This window comes from Otolemur garnettii, unplaced genomic scaffold (assembly GCF_000181295.1).
Source record: "Otolemur garnettii isolate 467f Iridium unplaced genomic scaffold, OtoGar3 scaffold00169, whole genome shotgun sequence".
Lineage (NCBI taxonomy): Eukaryota > Metazoa > Chordata > Mammalia > Primates > Galagidae > Otolemur > Otolemur garnettii.
In genome coordinates this window covers 56,242-57,256 of record NW_003852564.1, presented here as the reverse complement: position 1 = coordinate 57,256, position 1,015 = coordinate 56,242, and the positions used below count along the sequence as shown (strand labels likewise).

The 1,015-nt window shown below is 33.6% G+C and overlaps 1 protein-coding gene across 1 annotated transcript in view; it reads right to left on the bottom strand.

Annotated features, from left to right (window-relative positions):
* The window catches only part of ELF2 (E74 like ETS transcription factor 2), a 29,226-nt gene that overhangs the window by 16,245 nt on the left and 11,966 nt on the right, over positions 1-1,015 (bottom strand). The window contains exon 2 of the mRNA XM_023519284.1: positions 475-594. Coding sequence (XP_023375052.1) covers positions 475-594 — 120 coding nt within the window. The remainder of the gene's footprint in view (positions 1-474; positions 595-1,015) is intronic.

Here is a 1,015-nt window from a genome sequence, read left to right as displayed (position 1 = left end):
GGGGGAGACCCAAAGAAATGGAAAACCCACAGACTGTAGGAAATGTGAAGAAAATGGTGTATACGCTCTTCTACCTCTTTCATGGATGGTTCTGCAGAGTTATGATTGCCTATCTATCACTGAATAAAGAACTGGAAGTGGTCATAGGAGGCAACTGCCCCAATCTACCATACTTTTAAGGACTACAAGGCTTATCACTTATCCAGAGTCAAGGAAATAGTTATGATAGTATACATAGCTATTTGATAAACATTTGTCTGCTTATGGTAGGCATTTTGGGGCGGGAGGATCTCATTTATTATGAAATTAAGTATTTAAGATTTGGAAAGCTTGACAAAGTTCAATTATTGCTGTCAGGTTTTTATGTCTAATAGACCTGTGAGAACTCAAATAATCCCCTTACATTAAAAAAAAAAAAAAAGCTTCATTCTATCTATGTGAATATGTCACATTTAATATAAAAATGAATAGTTCACGTACCAGGACTTCTTGAATCCCTCAAGCAGGTAGGAGATTCCATATGAAGCAGGGCTTCAGCAGCTTCAATTGTCTTATCTGTGCAGTGTGCATTACTGCTATGAACTGATGCTTCCACTAGAGGAAAAATAAGTTCTACTCAATTAAAAATGCACTGAACACATTACTAAACAAAAACACATTACTAAGAAATAAATATATTCATTCTTGAAAGGGAAATAAATAAAAATAAATTAACTTCCATATGAATAACTACATAAGCCATTGATATTTATTAGTTTATACAAATTATTTACAGAAATAATTTAAAAACTAAAATCAGCTAGTAGCTACACTTTATAAAACAAATGATGATTATAAAGCAACCAATGATGTTGATGTTGAAATTACTGAGAAGTTTCTGGATCTTATCTAAAGGAAAACAAAGAAAGACCCTTGGAATTTGAACACTGCATCACTTTTGGGTCAAAACTAACTTAAGGGGGAGAGGCTGGGAAAGGATTGTGGATTAATAATCCTGTGAGGTCAATTACACTAC